Source organism: Astyanax mexicanus, chromosome 7, assembly GCF_023375975.1.
Source record: "Astyanax mexicanus isolate ESR-SI-001 chromosome 7, AstMex3_surface, whole genome shotgun sequence".
In the NCBI taxonomy this organism is placed as follows: domain Eukaryota; kingdom Metazoa; phylum Chordata; class Actinopteri; order Characiformes; family Acestrorhamphidae; genus Astyanax; species Astyanax mexicanus.
In genome coordinates this window covers 54809238-54831590 of record NC_064414.1, presented here as the reverse complement: position 1 = coordinate 54831590, position 22353 = coordinate 54809238, and the positions used below count along the sequence as shown (strand labels likewise).

General features: G+C 39.6%; 1 protein-coding gene across 2 annotated transcripts in view; it reads right to left on the bottom strand.

Annotated features, from left to right (window-relative positions):
* Positions 1 to 22353, bottom strand: part of stox2a (storkhead box 2a) — a 94312-nt gene that overhangs the window by 57066 nt on the left and 14893 nt on the right. The window contains exon 1 of one of the 2 annotated variants that reach the window (XM_022665868.2): positions 1652 to 3051. The exons of the other annotated variant lie outside the window; for it this stretch is intronic. Within the exon in view, the coding sequence (XP_022521589.2) occupies positions 1652 to 1817 (166 nt within the window). The 5' untranslated portion in view covers positions 1818 to 3051. Of the gene's footprint in view, positions 1 to 1651; positions 3052 to 22353 lie in introns of those variants that run through there. 2 annotated transcript variants of the gene reach the window in all.

Genomic DNA, 22353 nt, shown 5'->3' with positions numbered 1-22353 from the left:
TGTTTTTAAACCCCGCCCACTAGATATCAGTGTTATATTTTATCACTTGATCATACTGTTGTGATTTTTTTTACCGTGTTACTATGATATGATTTCCAAGATTAATACATTGCGATATCCGTGTGAATCAACAGATTAAGCTCTTCAAACTGAAGACTATGGTCACATGACATTACTTGGCTGGATGTAGAGCGAGGCAGAGTAAGGTTGAGTGTAGTATAGTGTGAGGTAGATAAAGGCAGAGTGAGGTAGAGTAATGTCCAGTGAGGTAGAGTACGATAAAATACAACACTGCTAAATAGTGGGTCGTGTTGAAACACGACACTAAATAAATGAACCACTTCTGACACCAATCTCTCGCAAAACAATGTATTGCGATACGTTGATATATAAAAATCCAAGCAAACGTAAAGGATGCTTGATGGCAGTTACGGTTTCACTGTTTGAGACAGACATATTCATTTTCTGATTGTGATGAAGTGGTGAGGAGAAGGTGTGGCTTAAACAATACATATTTAAAACTGTATAAAAGGGTAGACAGTATGGTTGCAACTGTAGAAGCAAATGCTGATGGGAAATCAATGCTAAATCCTGACATTTTACAAAGTTTAGAAATCGTCCATGGACATATATGACATATCCAAGAAAAAAAGGACGTATGGGTCATTGTTTCATCTCTACAACAAAATGCTGCCCAAGCCTTGTTTCAATACATCATTTAAGACATGAGCAGAGAGGGAATGCACACGCCCCCCTCAACTGAATGGCCCTAGAAACACTAGCTCAGGATGCTACAATGCTAATATACTATGATGACATCATACCATTCCTGATAGCAACCTTAATAAGGCCCGAACCTGGGTCAGATCTGGTATTCTTCTAAGTGCCCTACATACCACTTGGAATGATGGCCTAGAAGTGGTGCACGTGCACCTTCAAGCCAGAACTGGGGACTTTTGCCAATAGTGAGAAGTGATGAGTGGATGCTAACATACCAACTTATCAACATACCGATCCCTCAAAACCATGCCTACCAAACAAGCGACTGCCTCAGAAGGTATTCTACTAGCTAGACCAGTAAAGGTGAAGGTGCAAGTACCTGCAGAAAGCTGGACTTCCAGGAGGACAATGGAGTAAACTGCGCAAGCAAACTCAGCTTGCATAGAGCTAGTTTTAGGTATTACCTGCCCAGGTGCACCTGAACAAGCCCATACACACCTGAACAAGCACACCTTCAAAGAAGTTTCCCTCTAACTTAAACCTTGCACACCTGATGCAGGTAGTCAGGGACTTCTTTGATCAAAGATTTCCTGGGTAGCCAAATATGTTGTACAACACACGCGGTCCAATATTACAAGTCCTCAACCTCATACTATTATGGAGATGTTCTGCAGGAAGTGGTTGATTTCATTGATGACCTGGTTGAGCAGGTGTTGGGACCTTGCGTTTGGCTGCAGTGCGGTTTGTTTGCACCTATTTTTGCAAACCTGGCCAACTTCCAGAGGTAATCAATCAATCAACAATCTCATGGTCACACGATCAGGATGACCACACAGGTGGTGCTCAAACAGAAGGTGCAACGAACGTAGACCCCTACACTGACAGTCATAGGGTCGTAAAGGTGTGGTGGCAGTGCAGTGCAGGGACCCACCTGTAGCCGTGATGTAGCCCATGTGTGGCGGAGCAGGGGGCGGAGGGAAGTGCTTGTGCAGCCGGTAGTCCTTCTCACTGCGAGAACGGGAGCGCTCCGACCCCCACTCCGGCACGTCCGGACCGGGCCAGGCCCGCCGCAAGTTGGTGCTGTGGGTCTTCTTCATACTGGGTTACCCGGGGTAGGGTTGGGGTAGGGAAGGGGCAGGAAGAAGGGATGGGGTAAGGGAAGGAGGGGAAAAGGGGAGGGGGAGGAAAGGGACCTGACCTTTAGTCCTTCCCCCACATTGGCAGGGGACACCCAGGTCCTAGGATCAGGCTAAATTCATGGTCAGGGTTTGGCCTCGCATGCATACACACACACACTCACACACAGGCTTGGGGCGAGATGCAGTACCGGGAGCTTGGCGGCTGGGCAGTACTGGCTTTCACGGCATGTTGCCGACCCTATGGCATACATCCGGATGGGCACACTGGCGAAGGTGCATGGATCAGATGGCCTGATCCAGCCTGGTGCGGGGAGGAGGGATGAAGGGATGGAGGGATGGATAAGGCAGCAGGATGGGTAAACGTAAGATGGAGCCAGAGACGACAGTCAGGACACAGCTGACGTACAGATACACGGATGGAGAGACGGACGGACGGGTGGATGGACGGACGAACGGATGAAGCGACACACAAACCAGACTCTACATTCAAGCAAGGTGCCTCCGAATGGAAGGATGGAGAGGAATGGAGTGGAATGGAGAGGAGAGAGGGAGAGAGAGAGGGGAGGGAGGGAAGGAAGGAAAGAGGGAGGGTAGGATACTGCGGAGGGAAAGAGAGAGAGAGAGAGAGAGAGAAGGCCTGCGTGTCCAACAATAGCTTCCCTTCAGCGCGGCGGCCGCTGATTCTCGGACAAAAACAAGACAAAAGGCCTCAGCCGGGAACAGACAAAGGGCAAAGGAGCAGAAAGACGGAAAAATAAACGATTGCGAGGTGAAAGAAAAGCGGCCTTTGAGGTGACCTCGAAATGCTGAGGATCCGAGAGAGAGAGAGGGAGCGAGAGAGAGGCAGAGAGGCGCTCCAGCTCTGGTACCAGCCTGGGAAAAAAAACGACAGCACCAGCCGGGGGAAGGGTGGAGGAGAGCGGTGCATAAAAAGATGGAGGGAGGCGAGAGGCTCCTCTTTTGTTCAGTAAATCCACACGTTTGTTCCGCCGTTCATTCGTTCGCTCATTCACGCGGCTGCATCACCTCTCCTCCGCTGCTGCTGCTGTCGCCTCTGCTGCTGCTAGCACCTTCCGATAGGGTGTGTGTGTGTGCGTGAGAGTGTGTGTGTGCGTGAGAGTGTGTGTGTGAGTGTGTGTGTGCGTGCGTGAGAGTGTGTGTGTGTGTTTGGGAGAGAGCGCGCGCGAGAGTGTGTGAGTGTGTAAGGATGGGAGAGAGGTGGGGGGGGCGAGGAAGCGTGTGCGCGCACATCTGATGGAGCCATGAGAGAGAGAGAGAGAGAGAGAGAGAGAGAGAGGTAGTAGAGACTAACAGCGCGTGTAGCAAAAGAATAACTACTCATACTGGATACGGAATCATCATTCATAGTGGAAATGGAATAATAACTCATCCTGGATACAGAATCGTAACTCATAGTGAATATGGAATAATAATTTACAGTGGAAAAGAAATAAGTATTCATAGTGGATACAGAACAATAATTTGTAGTGAATACTGAATAATAAATGGTAGTGGAAATGGAATAATAGTTCATAGTGGATACTTAATAATAATTCATAGTGGATACTGAATAATAATTGGTAGTGGATCCTAAATAATAATTCATAGTGGATACAGAATAATAATTCATATTGAAAATGGAATAATAATTCATAGTGCATACATAGTAATACTTCATAGCGGATACTGAATAATAATTGGTATTGAATATGGAATAATAATTCATAGTGGATATTAAATAATACTTTATTTTGGAAATCAAATAAAAATTCATAGTGGATACGGAATAAAATTTCAAAGTGGATACTGAATAATAATTGGTAGTGCATATGGAATAATAATTCATAGTGGATACTGAATAATAATTGGTAGTGCATTGAATAATAATTCATAGTGGATACTGAATAATAATTGGTAGTGAATTTGGAATAATAATTTATAGTGGATACGGAATAATAATTCATAGCGGACACAGTATAATTTATAGTAGATGCAGAATATTTCATAGTAGGTGCAAAATAATTCATAGTGGATACTGAATGACTGGATGATAGTAGATGCTAAGTAATTAAAGAGGGATCTGGAGTAACTCATGGTGTCATAGTTAATAACACACATGGAATAATTCATAATAGATACTGAATAATGCATAGTTGACACTAAATCATTCATAGTATATATGGAAAAAATAAAATTAAAAGTGGATACTTATTAACCTATACTAAATACAGAATAATTCATAGTGGATACTGAAAGACTAGTTATACATTTAGGGTATAGAATACATAATTCATGGTGGACATGCGATAATTTCCTAGTCGATAGTAGATCATTTATAATAGATGAATTGTTATTCAAGTGGAAATCTAAAACCTATAGTAGATGCGTTAAAATTTATAGTAGATCTTAAAAAAATCACAGTGGACAGTGAATAATTAAAAGTGAGTATTAAATAATTCATACTGAATACATTATAATTCATACTGGATCCTGAAAGATTCATTGTTGTTGCTAAATAACTCTAAATTGATCATTCAAAGTTCATAGTGAATTATTTAGAGCAGATAAAAAAGTTTTTTTTTTTAATAGATAGAGAATGATTCATAGTAGATACTAAATAATTCATAGTGGATACTGAATAATCTGTAGTAGAAGCTAAATAATTAATAATGAACAGTAAATAATTCATAGTAGTTACTGAATAATTCATAATGGAAATGAAATAGTTCTTAGCTAAATTAAAATTACTTATTCATAGTAGATATTGAATAATTCAGTGGATAATGAATGTTTAACTGTGAATCTAGAATAATTTATATGAGATCCATAATAATAATAATAATAATAATAATAATAATAATAATAATAATAATAATAATAATAATAATAATAAATAAATAAATAAATAAATAAATAATAAAAAAATCATTATAACTGATAAATAATTAGATTTTAAGTTTTATTCAAGGACTCATATTGTATGTTCAAATTCCCTACCCATTTATTAATTTTTTCCATATCTAGATTGTATCCATATTGATTTTTAAAATTGATCTTTCTGGTTTATTTGCAGAAAATGAGAAATGGCTGAAATAACAAAAAAGATGCAGAGCTTTCAGACCTCAAATAATGCAAATATAGTTCAGTTTGGTGGTTTGATGGCTTGTGATCATCCATCTTCCTCTTGATTATATTCCAAAACTCATCATTTTTAAGAGCTCTCTTATTTTTTTCTGTAGCTATATATATATATATATACTGATGGACACTGACCAGGTCAGTAATGCTAGTTATGTGGTGCAACCAGTTTGGTCTCAACCTATACTGGCAAACTTTACCTTTGTAGACCAGTTACACCATTAAATGTAGGGTCAACCAGCCCCATAGTTGAGTTAAGTGTTTTATGACTTTGGCCTGAAGTTAGCATCATGCTAATTGGTGTAGATAGGCTTTCATTACTTGTAAACTACATTAGCCTTGTAGCTTCAGTGTAGGTAACAAACAAAACCCAAAACATGACAAATATGGCTGATGGTCTACATTAGGGACTGTGTTTATTACTAAATACAGCTTTACGATTATTAAACGAATATCAGGCGACGGAGCCCCGCCCCCTCGTCTGATCAGCTGTCAGAGAGGAAGTGTGCGTCTCCTCGTCTCACGTTTTCTGAACCTTGGTTGCCGCCGCCGCCCCCGCGTCACCAGCCTATCAGACACTCAGACACTACTGTCAGCAGCTAATTACAGCACAGTGTTGATCCTGTGAGGCTCGGAGCTGAAATCTGAAATAATGGTAAAACAGTGCTCATACACTGCTGGCCCCGGGCCAAGCCTATAGGAGTACTGCCAATACATATTTACAGAGAGAGAGAGAGAGAGAGAGAGAGAGAGAGAGAGAGACAGAGAGAGAGATACAGAGAATATTTTTAGTTACATATGCTAGAAGTGTTGATGGTAATGGTAAAGTTGTGCCTTGATGGTGGTCCTGATGAGTGCCAGTTCCATCATAACATTTTTGATGTTCTTTCTGGTGACTGCTCTTGAGGATACTTTCTTAAAGTTCTTAAAATGTTTCAGATTGACTGACCTTCATTTCTTAAAGCAAAGTTTTATTTGTTTACTTAGTTGAGTAGTTGTTGTTTCTCATAACCTGGATTAGAACATTACTCAAATATTCACTATTCACTGTATACCTGTAACTCTACCTCTTCACTACTTTACAAATGATGCTCTTAAAATCATTATTATATTTCAAATAAGCACAAATACAGCTTTGAAAATTCCAAAGCTGAAATTAAATATGTACGTGTTATTACTAAGCTTATACATGTATTATTACACATGCCACACGTCAGCATATATATATATATATATATATATATATATATATATATATATATATATTATGCAGCAATGTATTTGTTAATAAATTGTTATAAAAAATAAAACTATTACTCAACAACAGTGCTGTTACATAATTATTACCACTTCAGTTTCTGAATCAGTTTCTCTGATTGTGCTATTTATAGGTTTATGTTTGAGTAAAATGAACATTGTTGTTTTATTCTATAAACTACTGACAACATTTCTCCCAAATTCCAAATAAAAATATTCTCATTTAGAGCAATTATTTACAGAAAATGAGAAATGTCTGAAATAACAAAAAGATGCAGAGCTTTCAGACCTCAAATAATGCAAAAAAACAAGTTCATATTCATAAAGTTTTAAGAGTTCAGAAATAATCAATATTTGGTGGAATAACCCTGGTGGTTTTTAATCACAGTTTTTCATTTCATGCATCTTGGCATCATGTTCTCCTCCACCAGTCTTACACACTGCTTTTAGATAACTTTATGCTGCTTTACTCCTGGTGTAAAAATTCAAGCAGTTCAGTTTGGTGGTTTGATGGTTTGTGATCATCCATCTTCCTCTTGATTATATTCCAGAAGTATTTGGTGAAATCAAAGAGACTCATCATTTTAATTGTCTTTTTTTTCCAAAGCTGTATAACAGTTTATGCTTATTTTTGAAATTACTTAAAATAAGGTCTTAATTCTAATATTTTTTCTAAAATAATCTGCTTATTAAAACAGAAATTCTTATCTAAGAAAAAAAAAGATGTTTTATCAATGTTTTAAACACTGTATTGAAATCATCACACCCTTCATCAGTCCACACCATCCACACCATCCACACCATCAACAAGCAAAGAGGATCAACTGAGTCACCAAACACATACTGCAGCCCACTCAGCACCAGAACCGGACTAACACACACACACACACACACACACACGCTGTGTTAATGTGTAGTACTCGAGTCTTAGTCAGCAGTGTAAAGCCCTACAGCTCTTATGGGCATATGGTGGGATAGTGCGAGGGTCACTCTGCACAGGGTGTTTAAGGATAAACCGATATTAGTAATACTTTTGGAAAAACACTGAATATCTGTGTATAAATACCAAATGGCACAAAAAAACATTTTTAGTGTTCTATAAAATAAGTAAAAGTTATAATGAACAGTGACTGGTTTATTTTAAGTCATATTGCACTGTTTCCTCTAACATTGGGTTTTGTTCAAGCAGCAGTGTAGAGCTTAGATTGAGCCCAAAAAATCCAACCCGAGCCCGACCTGACCCGCCTCATAAACTGTCATTTTGAGCCCACATATTTTTTTAGTAAGTAGAGTATTAAAACTGAGCTTTTAAAAACATTTGCGGGCCGTTTGAATGAGCGAAATCTGTTCAGAATGATGTTAACATTGCAACACTGAAGAAGCATAGACCCTAAAGAAGACCTTTAAGCAAAATGTTTATTTAGAACAGATCTCCAAAAGATTAAATCATAAACAATCTGAATAATGATCCACAGGACTAAACATCTGTAAATTAGGCTATAAGAATGATGTCTGAATGACTTTCCTCTAATCCAATATAATTTAATATGTTTTTAAGAATCTAAAATAATTTCTAAACAAACTATTTTTTTTATATTGAGCTTATAGTCTAAGTCAGGGGTGTCCAAACTTTTTTTGTTGGGGGCCAGAAGGAGAAATATATTTGAAGTCACGGGCCACAGACTCTGTAATAAAACAAATAATGAAATATACCACTTTAAATAATACATTTTCTTGATTACTTACACACCATTTTACTTGACTTACTGTCTTTATCTTTGACAGTGTTGTGTAAACTAAGATGTTGTGTCAAATTGATGTTTAATTTCATGATGTGTCTTAATATTAAACTCCTTAATTACTGCAACTTTTAGACTCTTTGGTCCGCTTTTTTTTCTGCACTAGAAATGCGCACTCTCTCCGCTTTTAGACTCTTTGGCCGTTTTTCTGCGCTAGAAATGCGCACCCTCTCCGCTTTTAGACTCTTTGCCCTGATTTTCTACGCTAGAAATGTGCACCCTCTCCGCTTTTAGATTCTTTGGCCGTTTTTCTGCGCTAGAAATGCGCACCCTCTCCGCTTTTAGACTCTTTTACCCCGTTTTTCTGCATTACAAATGCGCACTCTCTCCGCTTTTAGACTCTTTGGCCCGTTTTTCTGTGCTAGAAATGCGCACTCTCTCCGCTTTTAGACTCTTTTACCCAGTTTTTCTGTGCTAGAAATGCGCACTCTCTCCGCTTTTAGACTCTTTGGCCGTTTTTCTGCGCTAGAAATGCGCACTCTCTCCGCTTTTAGACTCTTTGCCCTGATTTTCTACGCTAGAAATGTGCACCCTCTCCGCTTTTAGATTCTTTGGCCGTTTTTCTGCGCTAGAAATGCACACTCTCTCCGCTTTTAGACTCTTTAACCCCGTTTTTCTGCACTACAAATGCGCACTCTCTCCGCTTTTAGACTCTTTTACCCAGTTTTTCTGTGCTAGAAATGCGCACTCTCTCCGCTTTTAGACTCTTTGGCCCGTTTTTCTGTGCTAGAAATGCGCACTCTCTCCGCTTTTAGACTCTTTTACCCAGTTTTTCTGTGCTAGAAATGCGCACTCTCTCCGCTTTTAGACTCTTTGGCCCGTTTTTCTGTGCTAGAAATGCGCACTCTCTCCGCTTTTAGACTCTTTGGCCCGTTTCTGACACCTAGCGTTCAAACTTTGAATCTCACATTATAAAAACCTGCTCCAAAAAAGGAAACGGGACGCAAATGGCCCGCGGGCCGTAGTTTGGACACCCCTGGTCTAAGTGCAAATACACACAAAAAAACAACAATACGGCTATGCACTGCAAGTCAAGTGTGTAATGCGGACAAGTGGAGGAGCTCAGCAGTACACAGCTGCATGATATTCTAACTTGTGCAACTTTTGTTAACGTGCTAAAGATCGGGCCACCCATAGTATTTAACTGAATATAGATATAATATAGACATCTAACTGAATCTCTGTTAGTATTTAATATGTAGTTACACTTATATAGCACCTTTCTAGACACTTTACAATTTACACACAATCATTTACACTCAGCACTCATCCACACACCGGTGAGAAGCGGCATCCAATAGCACACAGTGTACTCTCAACCGGAAACCTGAAGGATGGCATCGGGCACTACAGCATTTATTGCATCGGGCACAGCACACAGAGTGCCAGTCCATATCTGGGCATAGTCATACACACATTTCTCTGGCCAATTTAGAGTATCCAATTTACCTGATTTCTATGGTTTTGGACTGTGGGAGAAAACTGGTGTGTTCCTGAAAGAAAAAAACCCACCCAAATAGGGACTTGAACCAAAGACCCTAGTGCTGGGAGTCGAACGTGTTAACCACTAAGCCACCATGCCGCCAAATAGACATTCAGTTAAATGTTAGTTCAATGTCAGTTGAATGTTAAATAAGCATCTATGAGGCATCTATAAAGGACCATCCAGGTAAAGTAATACCAGTTACAGTTGTTTGACAACTCTGTAACTCTAACAATGAACATTTTTAAAAGTTACAGCTAAAGAACGTCGAATCTTAGAACGTTTAATCTGTCATGTTTTCTGGATGTTCTTGGAATGTTATTTTGTAATGTTTTTAAATGTTCTAGTAACATTGCTGCAACATTACTTATGTCAATGTTTTCATTTTAGCAATTTTTGGCAGTGTAACTTCTTATGTTTCCATAATGTTTGTACTGGTCTAACTGGGAACGTTATGTGAGAAACGTTTCAATAACATTATGATGCAAATCATTATTACTTTACATGTTTTGAGAACATTCCTGGAACATTATTTCTGTAACAAGCTCTGTGAAGGCTCTACCTGTTAGCTGGTACACATCCTGCATTTTAATTAAAAATATAGCTCTAATTTGATAAATAGTAGTAGAAATATGTTTTTAAATACTTTAATTTCAAATATTACATGCTGTTTTGAATGGAAAACTTACTCTCTAATTTTTATCGCATTTTCACCTCCAATTTATAAAGCCAATTACCCAACCCACTCACTAGGACTCCCCCTATCACTAGTGATGCTCCAACACCAGGAAGGTGAAGACTAACACACGCCTCCTCCGATACATGTGAAGTCAGACTCCGCCTCTTTTTGAGCTGATGCTGATGCTGTAGCAGCGCCGAGTAGCATCACAGCGCTAACGCTCGGAGTAAAGCGCAGCGACTCGGTTCTGATACATCAGCTCACAGACGCAGCCTTGTGCTGATCCACATCACCCTAGGAGTGATGAATAGGGGAAAGAGAGAGCGCCATCTATTGTACTGTACCCACCCAGAGAGAGCAAGAAACAACTGTGCTCTCTCAGGGCTCCAGCAGCTGAGGGAAAGCAGCATGAACAATGTTTTTTGTTACATTGAAGACTATATTAAAGTTATACAGGAAAACATCTGCAGACTCTTGGTATTTTAATCACAGTGTCTTAATGAGGGAGAGTCAACTGGAATAGTTTTCTCAGCGTCCTGAAGGAAGGAGTTCCTGGAGGTGCTGAACAATAGTTGCTGCTTTTCCTTCACACTGTGAAGCTCCAGCTCATCCCAATTAAATCACCTCAAATCACCATCTCAGTTCATCAGCTTTAGATCAGGGGATTAATGTGGAGGAATAACACTTTTTTACTCTTTACTACGTAATTCCATATGTGTCCTTTAATCGATTTCATGTCTTTAATATTAATCTACAATGTAGAAAATAAAGAAATAAAGAAAAACACTGACTGAGAAGGTGTATCCAAACTTTTGACTGGTGCTATATAGTGTGTGTATATCTAACACATATATTTCAGTGTATTTAAGATGACGTCATTTCTCCAGCACAGAATGAATGCATTACTCTGAGCACTGATCTGTGCATTTATTCTTAAATCAAGTGAGCTGTGCTGATCTGAGATCAGCCTGTGTGTCTAACAGTATGTTATTTAGGGTTTAGATCTGATCTCAGACCAGAATCTTCTCTCTTTTCTTCTGATCAGCTCGGATCAGATCATTCCGGATCTCCTGGTCTGGATCAAGCCAGCCCTGAAGCACCCTCTGCTGGTACACTACTAATACTGCTGTCTGAATTCAGCACAGAGCTCTTTCTGAGGACGCAGTGTGTCCAGGTGAGGGTCCATACACACCTGTCACAGGTGAGCTCACTGCTTTTGCTCTGTTAAGTCTACCTATATACAGCTATACATATACATAGTGATATACAGCTCTGTAAAAAATGAAGAGAGCACTTCCGTTTCTGGATCAGTTTCTCTGATTTTACTATTTATAGGTTTATGTTTGAGTAAAATGAACATTGTTGTTTTATTCTATAAACTACAGACAACATTTCTCCCAAATTCCAAATAAAAATATTGTCATTTAGAGCATTTATTTACAGAAAATGAGAAATGGCTGAAATAACAAAAAAAATGCAGAGCTTTCAGACCTCAAATAATGCAAAGAAAACAAAAAGTTCATATTCATAAAGTTTTAAGAGTTCAGAAATCAATATTTGGTGGAATAATACTGGTTTTTAATCACAGTTTTTTTCATGCATCTTGGCATCATGTTCTCCTCCACCAGTCTTACACACTGCTTTTGGATTTTGTGCAAAAATACAAGCAGTTCAGTTTGGTGGTTTGTGATCATCCATCTTCCTCTTGATTATATTCCAGAGGTTTTCAATTTAATAAAATCAAAGCAACTCATCATTTTTAAGTGCTCTCTTATTAATTTTTTTCCAGAGCTGTATATAAAAGTATCTGGACAGCGACTCCTCCAGCACTTCTTCTAACATTAATGGTATTAATAAGAAGTTCTGAACATTGCTGTGAGCAGAATTTGATTTGATTGCATCCAGCCAGCTCATTTAAACTCTTCCCAAAAGTACTGGATGGTGCTTCTTCATAAAATGATCTATACTGATATTTTAGGAGATTTATACAATAGCAATATGACAATATATATATATATTTTTTTTTTCAAAAATATACTATTGCATTAAAATAAATTGTAAAGTTTTACTTTGTATAACAGTTTTAAAGATTTTGGTAAACAGTAATTTTTCAAGACATTTTCTCAGTCAGTTTTATGAGGTAGAGTCATCTGGAATTCAGGCTTTCAGTTAACAGCTGTGCTGAACTCATCAAGAGTTAATTACTTGAATTTCTTGCCTCTTAATGTGTTTGAGAGTGTTTTGACCTCGCTGTGTTATTTTACACTGACAGAGCACACAGTCGCTGTCGTTCCCAGTCTCTTCCACTGTGTTATAATATCACTGACAGTTGGCTGTGGAGTATTTAGTAGTGAGTAGTGAAATTTCACGACTGGACTTGTTGTTGCACAGGTGCTGCATCCTATCACACAGTACCACAGTGCTGGAGTTCACTGAGAGCCTGAGACCCATTCTTTCACTAATGTTTGTAGAAGCAGTCCCAGCATGCCGAGCGGCTGATTTTATTATTATACACCTGTGGAGACAGAAGAGATTCAGGAACACCTGAGTTCAGTGATGGGTGAGCGAATGCTGTTGACAATATATAGTGTAGTAGAGTTTGTAAGCAGGTTGTAGGAGTTAAAATCCAGTCCTTATTATGTAGTGCGCACTATTTAGGACAGGTATTGCTCCTGTCATACACAAACACAGGATGGAAAGAGAGAGAGAGACAGTAGTGTAGCTCGATCAGTTCATTCACACAAAGAGGAGAGGGGTGGGGAAAAGATGTACACACACTCACACACTCTCTCTCTCGCTCTCACACACACACACACACACTCTCTCACGGCAACCATCTTCTTCTGAGCTGCAACAGCAGCCGTACCCATGGCAACCTGGGCCGATGAGCTCACTGGCTCTGCAGCAGCACCACTGGCGAAGGTGAATGGAGAAGGAACAGCCAGTGTGTGTGTGTTTGTATGTGTGTGTGTGTGTGTGTGTGTGTGTGAGAGAGAGAGTTTGTGTGTGTGTGTATATTCCACCAGGCCTCATTTATCATCATTAACAAAGCCGTTATTACACAGGAGCCATTATAACAGCGTATATAACCTTATACACTCACAATCAAGCACTTTATTAGAACCACTACATTACCAATGAAGACTATAGGGTTCTATTTGGACGGGATTAGTTTCTCAGGGGGACGTCTGTGAAAAATATTTTACACTTCTACTCAATGATAAAACTCCTTCATCTGGACTGCAATTGAAAAAACAGGAGGACCAGTGAGTTTTTTACACGTTCAGTAGCTCCTCCATTTCCACTTGCTGTTGTGTTTTTTTTTTTTACGTGGATCTCCGTGGAAACTGTGGCGCGCCCAAAGTGTAATTATGGTGCGTGGCAGTGGACAAATATCTATTTTATTAAAGACGAGGAGATAAAACTCAGAGATGTGCGTCTGGACGGGACTAAAATTCCACGGAGTTCAGAGAAAAACAGTCAAAAATTCAGCCTGTAATTTTCTCAGAGGACGTCTGAGAAAAACACCTACATGATCGTTCTGGACAGGAATAAAATCACAGAGGATTAAAAAAAAACATAAAAGAGAAAGTTACCCCAGAACCCCCTGAAAAACGTATCCTACCTGGATAGGGCTTTATATGCTTTTCTGAAAATAATAAAAGCTCGAATGGAGACAACGCTAACTGGAGCCTGTGTTTCCCTCCAGGGCTCTAGAGGGCAGCAGTGCATCAGCTGCCCACTTTGTATAATAAGACAAACACATAGCTCCATCTTAAAGTAGCTAATTTAAAGCCACGTTTATCATTAAATACAATCAAATGCTCACAACAATGTTCCTATATCTTGTAGAAATCCCCCTGGACAGTGGAGAAGAAAGTTACTTCAACAAAAGCAGGATAACCTCTTTTAAATACCCTCAAATTCAAAAGAAACAATGAATAATTCATTACTCTGTAGGTAGAAGTATAGATACTAGTGTTTAATAAAATACTTATGTAGAAACTGAAGAATAAACTCAAGCTTTTTACTATTTAAGTAAAAGTGTTTAAAAAGTACTAGATTTAAAACTACTTAAAGTATAAAAGTAAAAGTAATGTAGGAAGAAAAAATAAGGCCATGAAGAACGAAAGCTTAGTCCTATAGTGCACACCCCCCCCCCCCCTCCCCAAAACACATTTTTCTGAAAGCCATAATGACTTAAAATGTTAATGTTAAAATATTAAAATGTTAATGTTGATAATATAATTTGGGATGCACTAAATGCAATAAAAATACTATTTTAAATAAGAAAATTCCGCAGAAACAATTCCTTTTTTCTGTAAAACGTCTAGCACTCATATTTATAAGACGAGATCTGCAGTGGAGAGGCGATTTGTTGTACCCAGGGCTAATACGAATTCCTTTCAACGTACAGTTCAATATAGAGCAATCACTGCATGGAACAAGATTCCAACTTTTATAACTGAAACAAATTCTAAGATCACCTTCAAAACACGTGTAAAGAAGTATTTGGGGAAGGTTTACTGTCTTAGATAATTGTTTCATATTTTTTCTAAATAGTTTTTCATATAGTTTCTATATTATTCTACATTATGTGTGACAATGTCTATTTTTTATATATGCTGTGTTCTTTTGTTGTGTTCTTTCCTTGTTTAAGCCCTTGTAGGTGGACTTGATATAACTTTGATAGAATTATTTATTGTTATTGCTATAGGCATTGTGTTTTACTGTTGTAGTTGTTATTGTTATTATTATTGTTATCATTATTATTATTATTTTCAGCAGGACCCCAGGAAGAATAGCAGGGCATCTGCCCAAGCTAATGGGGATCCAGTAAATAAATAAATAAATAAATATTATACTAGGCTGTTCTTTAGTGTTTCAGCTGCATATATGCCCCATTATAAATGAATGTATTTTAGTAGAATGTACATTTTAAAGTTGAAGCTTAGTTGGACTGGAGTTTGTCTGGAGTTCTCTTGAGTCTCTGCACGGATCATCTTCATACTAGACTACATATGTCTGCTATGTTCTTGCTGGAGTGTGTGTGTGTGTGGGGGGGGGGGGGCGTGTGCAGGTGTGATGGATGACAGTATAAACCAATAGGGATTCGGAATGGTATATGTTTATACTTCTCTACATCCAATCACAATCAGATTCACTCTATCTGGATGGAGAGATTTATCTGGATAGGGGTTTTATTGAACGATGAGAAGCCGGAATGAAAAACAGCTGAAATTAAACAGGAGTCACAAGGCTGTTTTTTTAAATGTAAGGAGTAGAAAGTATAAATAACCAACATTTCTATTTAAGTAATATGATAATAATAATAATAATAATAATACATTTTATTTTTATAGCGCTTTTCAGGATACTCAAAGACGCTTTGATAAACTATGATAAACTATAAACCCATACAGACTGAAAGGTCAAAGTCGAGGTCACGTCGCCCATGCTAGACTGCAGGCCCGGTTACTGCACGATCAGAACCCGACCCACAACACCACAGCTCCTTAATCCAGACTGGAATTCCCTCAGCTGAGCGCTCCATTCAGAGGAGGCGTATTAAACAGGCTGAAAAGAGACATTGTGCTCCGGGCCTTTATTCCCACCTCCTCGCTCCACTCAGCCACAGACAGAACAAACCCCTACACCACGATACTGAGCACTACTGGACATAGTAAATAGTGAACAGTGAAGTGATCTATCAGACTATGAAGGAACACATAAGGAATCATGTAGTAACTTAAAAACAGTGTTAAACAAACCTAAATACTCTGTGAGGAAGCATTTAGGTGAAACTCTGATTTACTTATCCTGTACAACAGAGGAAACTCTCACTCTTCTATCCTTTCCTGGGGCAGTCCTGATGAGTGCCAGTTTCATCATTACAACGTTTTTGATTATCTTTCATTTTTTATTAGTCATTTTTTTCCTTAGTTTTTTTCCTTAGTTGAGTAGTTGTTGCTTCTCATAATCTGGATTAGAACATTATTCAAATATTCACTATTCACTGTATACCTGTAACTCTACCTCTTCACTACTTTACTTTAACTGATGCTCTCAAACACTTTATTAAGAGACAAGAAATTCAAGTAATTAACTCTTGATGAGTTCAGCACAGCTGTTAACTGAAAGCCTAAATTCCAGGTGACTCTACCTCATAAAACTGACTGAGAAAATCCAGCAGAGATGTTTACTGAATATTTCCAAGTGTTTTTCTTAATACTTTGTATGACTAGCATTAATATACAATGCAGACCATTTTATAATAATGGCACTAAAGCACTAATATGGCAGATATCTAATAATTTAAAAACAAAAAGCCTAATATGTAAAGAAATATTTCACCATAAAAAAATAAAAAATGTTGAAAACAGACAAAAATCTACAGGCTAATAATTAAAAATATGTATTATTTTTTACTTTTCTATTGCATCAAATACAAATTAAAAGCTCAAAACGTAAGTTTAAAGAAACCAAGCACACAAACCATAGAAGTGAGCGTGGCTGAATAACTCAAGTTTCTTGATAGCTCCTGTGACGCTGGAGAAGATGAAACCGAAACTTCCTGGGAAACGCTGCTCTTTAGCACATTAGCATCAGTGGTATATAGATCCTATTAAAAAGATATTGTGAACAGACTAAAATAAACATCAGATTTGATGATAAAATTGTATTAGCTGCACTTTTACCTGCTGTTTGAACGTACTGTTCCCTTAAAGGCAGTAAACTCCTCAGACGTCTGCTTCCGAGTCTGACTCCCGCCGCTTCCTGAATCACTTCGTTCATTTCTCTACCTTTAATTTAGCAGGAATGCTGAAATCAGTGGAATTTACCTGCTCTGAATTAACCAGCCGTGCCGAGGTTCTCGGAACCCAGCGGTTTCCTCAGCGTTCGGGTTCAGGCGTGTCGGATCAGAAAGGGCAGAGTGGTGATGTGCTGTACTTCCTCATGACTCCTCATCATCAAAGCCTCCCATTTTCCAGCAGACTGAAGTCTATTATCTTTATCACTGTAATTTAGGCTTTCAGAGAGCGCTAAGACTCAGAAAAACGCTCAAGTGAGAACATGTAAGGATATACAATCTGTCTATCCAATAAAATCCACTTGGTTCTGACGCCATGCTGACGACACCTCGTCTATTCTGAGAGAGGAGGAGCGGACCCTCTTCAATATGAACTGAAGCCCACCTCACTCAACATCAACCTCAAAATCCTCATATCATCCTGGCCCTGTACAGCCCTCTGCAACAAAAATAGTAATAGTAAAATAGTTAAATCCAGGTAGTGACCTTTATCTTGCCAAGCACTGTACAGGGGTTGAAACACCTGTCATCATTTTAGTGTGGGATTTTAGGTTTCATGGCTAAATTGGAGCAGCCTGGTGGTCAATCTTCATTATTTGCACATTGCACCAGTAAGAGCAGAGTGTGAAGGTTCAATTAGCAGGGTAAGAGCACAGTTCTGCTCTAAATATTACAATGAACACAACATTATGGGTGACATTCCAGAGTTCAAAAGAGGACAAATTGTTGGTGCACGTCTTGCTGGAGCATCTGTGATCAAGACAGCAAGTCTTTGTGATGCATCAAGAGCCACGGTATCCAGGGTAATGTCAGCATACCACCAAGAAGGACCAATTACATCCAACAGGATTAACTGTGGACGCTGTAAGAGGACGCTGTCTGAAAGGGATGTTCGGGTGCTAACCCGGATTGTATCCAAAAAACATAAAACCACGGCTGATCAAATCACGCAGAATTCAATGTGCACCTCAACTCTCCCGTTTCCACCAGAACTGTCCGTCACCACAATCAATTACTGTGCTCTAAAACCAGGTGTTTTAGTTTCATTGTCCAACCCCTGTATTTTAACCCTGTAAATAACAGTCTGTGCAGTCTGACAGGCATCACATCTTGATTGATCCATCTTTAAACTTGAATCTCCCCGTGTGAAGACCACCCCAACACCAGCATTTGCAGAATTTGGACAAAATTACAATAATGTTAATGGTTAAATATCTAATTTATTAAAAAAAACATAACAAATATGGTTAGAAACCATGTTTAAAGGTCTCATTCCATCATTTTTTTGTTCATTTTAAAATTTCTAGTTGTGTCTCTAGTATGAATGAATGGCAGGTGAGCTGTTTTTTGTGAAAAAAAAAATGCTCTGGTGATCCAGTATAACGCTGCTTTAGTCCGGTGGAGGAGTGGGCCGCAGGGAGAAACAATAGGATTTCTCAGGTGCTCTTGCTCATGAATATTTATACGTGCAAACATGTCGCCTCTGATTGGCTAACAGCCCTGCAACACCAGAAGGCAGCGAGACGAACAACAGTTTTAAACATTTTAAAATAAAGACATTTTTACACTAATAACAGTCTTTGAAATGTCATATGTGACTTTACAACATGTGTAATAATGTCCTGCTAAGTGCAGTTTAGCCACTGATCTATTCTTAGAGTCTCTGTAAAAAAAAACACCAAATCCACCGGAGATCCTATTTAAACCTATAGTTACCTATTGTTGGTTTTAAGAAAATCCCAGGGTGAATTTTTTACTTTTAACTAGAGTAAACAGAACTGTTCTAAACATACACCTATCTATCTCAATTGTACTTGGCTGGTGTTTTTCCTCCATAGACTAATTCTAACCATTTGTTTCTTAGCTCTGAATTACTGGGTAAAGTATATAAACACTAATGTGTTATTCGCACAAATAACACAGGAACAAACTGCATGCTGTTCCTAGCGCTGTTAGCTTCTATCTGACGAGGTGGCGTCGCTGCCCGGCTTCAGCTCTGCTGTCTGTGGGCGGCCCTGAGCTGAGGTGGGCGGGGCCATGAATACTAATTTACGGGTTGATGTAGACACGGTGCTTTTCCTGATCAACTCGTTTTTCTGAATATTTTCTTTTACTAGCTGCTGCAGACAATGAGAAAGAGGTTGAGGAAGAGGTTCATCATGTGCAGCATCATAAACAACTCAGAATTTAAAGAGACCTGCTTTATTTCATAAACAACAAGAACAAGTGGATTTTAGCAGAAGCTAACATCTCTGAAAGCTCTATTTAGTGTAGGTCTTCCTACACTTCTTAGATGAAACTCCATAAAATGATGTTTCAACACAAGCTGTCCTAAAACCTTTATCCATATACTGTATCAAATGAAAGGTATTTGCTCTATTGTTTATTATAATATTTATAAAATTAGTTACACAAGTCTTTCAGTTCCCTCTGTGATGTTGTGGATCAGGTTGTCGGCTCAGTCCAGCTTTAGAAAATGAATATCTGCTGCGTCAGATCAGCGCTGTGTGTTTGGCAGGCTGCTGCACACCTGCTCTTTCTTTATTAGGCAGATCGGCGCTTGATTGATTTGGCCTGCGGAGCGGCCAGCTGTGCCTTTGATCTGTGCTGTGTGAGAGTGATCTCTGTGATCTACTGAGCATGTCTATTTCTCTCCTGTAGCCTACAGCCCAACCTGCACTCCTCGCCTTACAACCTACCACACACAAAGCCCCGCCCCCAACCTGCACTCCTCACCTTACAACCTACCACACACACAGCCCCGCCCCCAACCTGCACTCCTCACCTTACAACCTACCACACACACAGCCCCGCCCGCAACCTGCACTCCTCACCTTACAACCTACCACACACACAGCCCCACCTCAAACCTGCACTCCTCATCTTTCAGCCTACTGCACACAAAGCCCCACCCCTTAACCTGCCTGCACTCCTCACCTTTCAGCCTAACGCACACAAAGCCCCGCCCCCTAACCTGCCTTTACAGCCCACCGCACACAAAGCCCCGCCCCTAACCTGCCTGTACTCCTCAACTTACAGCCTACTGCACACAAAGCCCCGCCCCCTAACCTGCCTGCACTCCTCACCATTCAGCCTACCGCACACACAGAGCCCCACCCCCAACCTGCACTCCTCACATTTCAGCCTATCGCACACACAGCCCCGTCCCCAACCTCCACTCCTCACCTTTCAGCCTATCGCACACACAGAGCCCCGCCCCCAACCTGCCTGCACTCCTCACCTTTCAGCCTACCGCACACACAAAGCTCCGCCCCCAACCTGCACTCCTCACCTTTCAGCCTACCACACACACAGCCCCGCCCCAACCTGCACTCCTCACTTTACAACCTACCACACACACAGCCCCGCCCCCAACCTGCACTCCTCACCTTTCAGCCTACCGCACACACAGCCCCACCCCCAACCTGCATTCCTCACCTTTCAGCCTACCACACACACAGCCCCGCCCCAACCTGCACTCCTCACCTTACAACCTACCACACACACAGCCCCGCCCCAACCTGCACTACTCACCTTTCAACCTACCGCACACACAGCCCCGCTCCAAATCTGAACTCCTCACCCCTCCACTCCTCACCTTTCAGCCTACCGCACACAGCCCCGCCCCCAACCTGCACTCCTCACCTTTCAGCCTACCGCACACACAGCCCCGCCCCCAACCTGCACTCCTCACCTTTCAACCTACCGCACACACAGCCTTTTTCCCCTAACCTACCTTATCAACAAATGCGTGTGCAAAGCGTGTTTTTAGTGAAAGCTCACAGCAGAAATTCCACTTCCGGACTGTAGGAGGAGCCCAGTAGCAAGAAAATACCAGTTCTCTCATAAAGCTGCTTTAAGGAGCTCTGCAGTGAGACAGAGGAGCGTTTGATTGCAGCCGGCATCAGAGCGTGAAGAGAGAGAGAGAGAGGGATGAACTCAGTGATCGGTGTTATATCAGGTAACAGGTAAATATCTGAGTTATAGGGGAGCAGAGGAGGAACCGCTCCAAATTCCAGCAGATCACTGAACAGGACAGACCGAGCTAAAACCAAAAACTACTGATCTAACGGACCACGAGGTTCTGCTACTGAGACTGAGAGGAGAAATACTGATACTAGAAATACTGAGACTGAGAGGAGAAATACTGAGACTGAGCGTAGAAATACTGATACTAAAAATACTGAAACTGAGAGGAGAAATACTGAGACTGAGAGTAGAAATACTGAGACTAAAAATACTGAAACTGAGAGGAGAAATACTGAGACTAAAAATACTGAAACTGAGAGGAGAAATACTGAGACTAAAAATACTGAAACTGAGAGGAGAAATACTGAGACTGAGAGTAGAAATACTGAGACTAAAAATACTGAAACTGAGAGGAGAAATACTGAGACTGAGAGGAGAAATACTGAGACTGAGAGTAGAAATACTGATACTAGAAATACTGAGACTGAGAGTAGAAATACTGAGACTAAAAATACTGAAACTGAGAGGAGAAATACTGATACTGCTACTAAAACAATTTGCTTCTCATTCTAATGTTTCTACTACTGCTACTAATACTACTACTGATCCTGCTAGTGCTACATTTACTTTTACTGAATGTTCTATTGCTAAAACTACTTTTACTGAATGTTCTATTGCTAAAACTACTTTTACTGAATGTTTTATTGCTAATACTACTCCTACTAAATGTTCTTCCACTGAACAGTCTATTCCTAAAACTACTTTAACTGAATGTTCTAGTTCTAAAACTACTTCTACTGAATGTTTTATTGCTAAACCCACATCTACCGAATGTTCAACTGCTAAAGACACTGCTGAATGTTCTATTCCTTAACCTACTTCTGCTGAATGATCTATTGCTAAAACTACTTTTACTGAATGTTTTATTGCTAAAACTACTTCTACTAAATGTTCTTCTATTGAACAGTCTATTCGTAAAACTACTTTTACTGAATGTTTTGTTGCTAATACTACTTCTACTAAATGTTCTTCTACTTAACGTTCTATTCCTAAAACTACTTTAACTGAATGTTTTATTGCTAAAACTACTTCTACTAAATGTTCTTCTACTGAACGTTCTATTCCTAAAACTACTTCTACTGAATGTTTTATTGCTAAACGTACCTCTACTGAATATTATACTGCTAAAGACACTGAATGTTGTATTGCTGAATGTTCTATTCCTTGACCTACTTCTGCTGAATGTTGTATTGCTAAAACTACTTATTCTACTATTGCGAAAGACACGGCTATTGAATATTACTCAAGATAAAGCCACTTTTACTAAATCTACTCATGCTAAAACTATTGCTACTGAT